We start from the raw sequence: 2,035 nt of genomic DNA on the forward strand, positions 1-2,035 counted from the left end.
TGGAGCAGGAGAAAAGTGGGGTGCAGAACTCAAATTCTAGTAAAAAGATCAGACTTAATGGTCTGACTGAGACTAGAGGGACCCCAGAAGACATGGCCCGTGGACTCTCTGTCAACCCAGAACTAAAACCATTCCCGAAGCCAGCTCTTCAGACAAAGATTAGACTGGAGTATAAAACATAAAATAATACTCATGAAGAGTGTGCTTCTTAGTTCAAGTAGCTACACGAGACTAGATGGGCAGCTCCCGTCAGGACACAGGATGAGAAGCCAGAAAGGGACAGAAGCTGATTGAATGGACACGGGAAACCCAGGGTGGAAAGGAGGCGTGTGCTGTCACATTATAGGGATTGCAACTAGGGTCACATAACAATATGTGTATAAATTTTTGTATGAGAAATTAACTTGAGCTGTAAACTTTCACCTAAAGCACAATTTAAAACAAATTACGATGGTACCACTGACCTCACTGGGTTTGGGGTGGGGGGGAATTTAAGTGAAACAATGTAGGCGAAAGTGTTTATTAAAGAGGATGGAAAATAGGAAAGCAATGTATTCCTAAGCCATACAGGAGTGTTTAGAAAAATATTGATTGAGTGAACGAATGACTTATCGAAATAGATGGAGAATGATTTTAATAATATCAAACTTCCCTATTACCTATGACAAGGCAGTACCATTTTTCACCGAACTTCCAGGGAATAACAACACGTTCCTCTCCCAAAGGTGTGGCGCCCTCCGTAGAAGCCTTCGATAAGCTGATGAACAGCATGGTGGCCGAGTTTCTAAAGAACAGTAGGATCCTTGCTGGTGACGTGGAGACTCACGTGAGTGCTTCCTTCCCCTGTTCTCTCGGTAGCGTTTCGAACGACCAGCCCGGCTGCTGCCAGCTCTAATGGCGAGATGAGATCTTTCTATAGTTTTCTACTCTATGTGGGTCCCAGCTGCCGTTGTGTTGATTCTGACTCATGGCGACCCCGTGTGTGTCATAGTAGAACTGTGCTCCGCAGGGCTTTCAATGGCTGATTTTTTGTAAGTAGATCTGCAGGCCTTTTTTCTAGGTGCACTCAAACCGCCAGCTTCTTGTTTAGCAGCCGAGCGCACCCAGGGACTCCCTAGCTAGTCGGTGGTAGCTAAAACATTCATTTATGCATTTATTCATTTAATCATTCATGCAACACGTACTGATTGAGCTTGTGCCAGGTGCTGTTCTAGAAGCTGGGAATTAAGCCAGGGATGAACAAGACAGGCCAAGTCCCTGCCCTCACAGAACTTCCATTTTAGTCTGGAAAAAGATGCTAAAATATAAATGTATAGACTAACCCAGGTGGTGTTAAGGACCATAAACAAAAATGAAGTTGGGTAATGATGCAGAAGTTCCGGGAGCAGGGAGTTGGAGGTGTTAGCCGACCTCATGTCTGCCCCCAACTCATGGCAACCCCATGCTCGGTGGAACAGTATGCTTCCCGGTCCTGTGCCATCCTTATGATCGGTTGCAGACCAGACCACTGTGATCCATAGGGTTTTGATGGACTGATTTTCATAAGTAGATTTCCAGGCCTTTCTTCCTAGTCCTTCTTAGTCTGAAAGCTGTGAACCTGTTCAGCATCATAGCAACACACAAGCCTCCACTGACAGAGGGGTGGTGGCTGTGCGTGAGGTGCCTTGGCCAGGAATCGAACCTGGTCTCCCGCCTGAAAGGCAAGGATTCTGCTATTGAACCACCAATGCCCTCTGTCAGGGAGCTGGAGACAGGGATGGCCCGTCTGCCGAGGTGACAGCTCAGCAGAGAGACAGGGATGGCCCGTCTGCCGAGGTGACAGCTCAGCAGAGAGACAGGGATGGCCCGTCTGCCTAGGTGACAGCTAAGCAGAGAGACAGGGATGGCCCGTCTGCCGAGGTGACAGCTAAGCAGAGAGACAGGGATGGCCCGTCTGCCGAGGTGACAGCTAAGCAGAGATGACTGAAGTCTGTGAAGTGGGGAAGGGAATCCAGGCAGCGGAAGCTCAGGGACAAGGGCCCAGAGGAGGGTGCAT

At 48.4% G+C, this 2,035-nt stretch overlaps 1 protein-coding gene across 2 annotated transcripts in view; it reads left to right on the forward strand.

Annotated features, from left to right (window-relative positions):
* CAP2 (cyclase associated actin cytoskeleton regulatory protein 2) overlaps positions 1 to 2,035 on the forward strand; it is a 186,158-nt gene that overhangs the window by 48,884 nt on the left and 135,239 nt on the right. For both annotated transcript variants that reach the window (XM_004382980.1, XM_012557453.1), the window contains one exon: positions 726 to 826. In XM_004382980.1, the coding sequence (XP_004383037.1) occupies positions 726 to 826 (101 nt within the window). The remainder of the gene's footprint in view (positions 1 to 725; positions 827 to 2,035) is intronic.

Source organism: Trichechus manatus, unplaced genomic scaffold (genome assembly GCF_000243295.1).
Source record: "Trichechus manatus latirostris isolate Lorelei unplaced genomic scaffold, TriManLat1.0 scaffold00103, whole genome shotgun sequence".
NCBI lineage: Eukaryota > Metazoa > Chordata > Mammalia > Sirenia > Trichechidae > Trichechus > Trichechus manatus.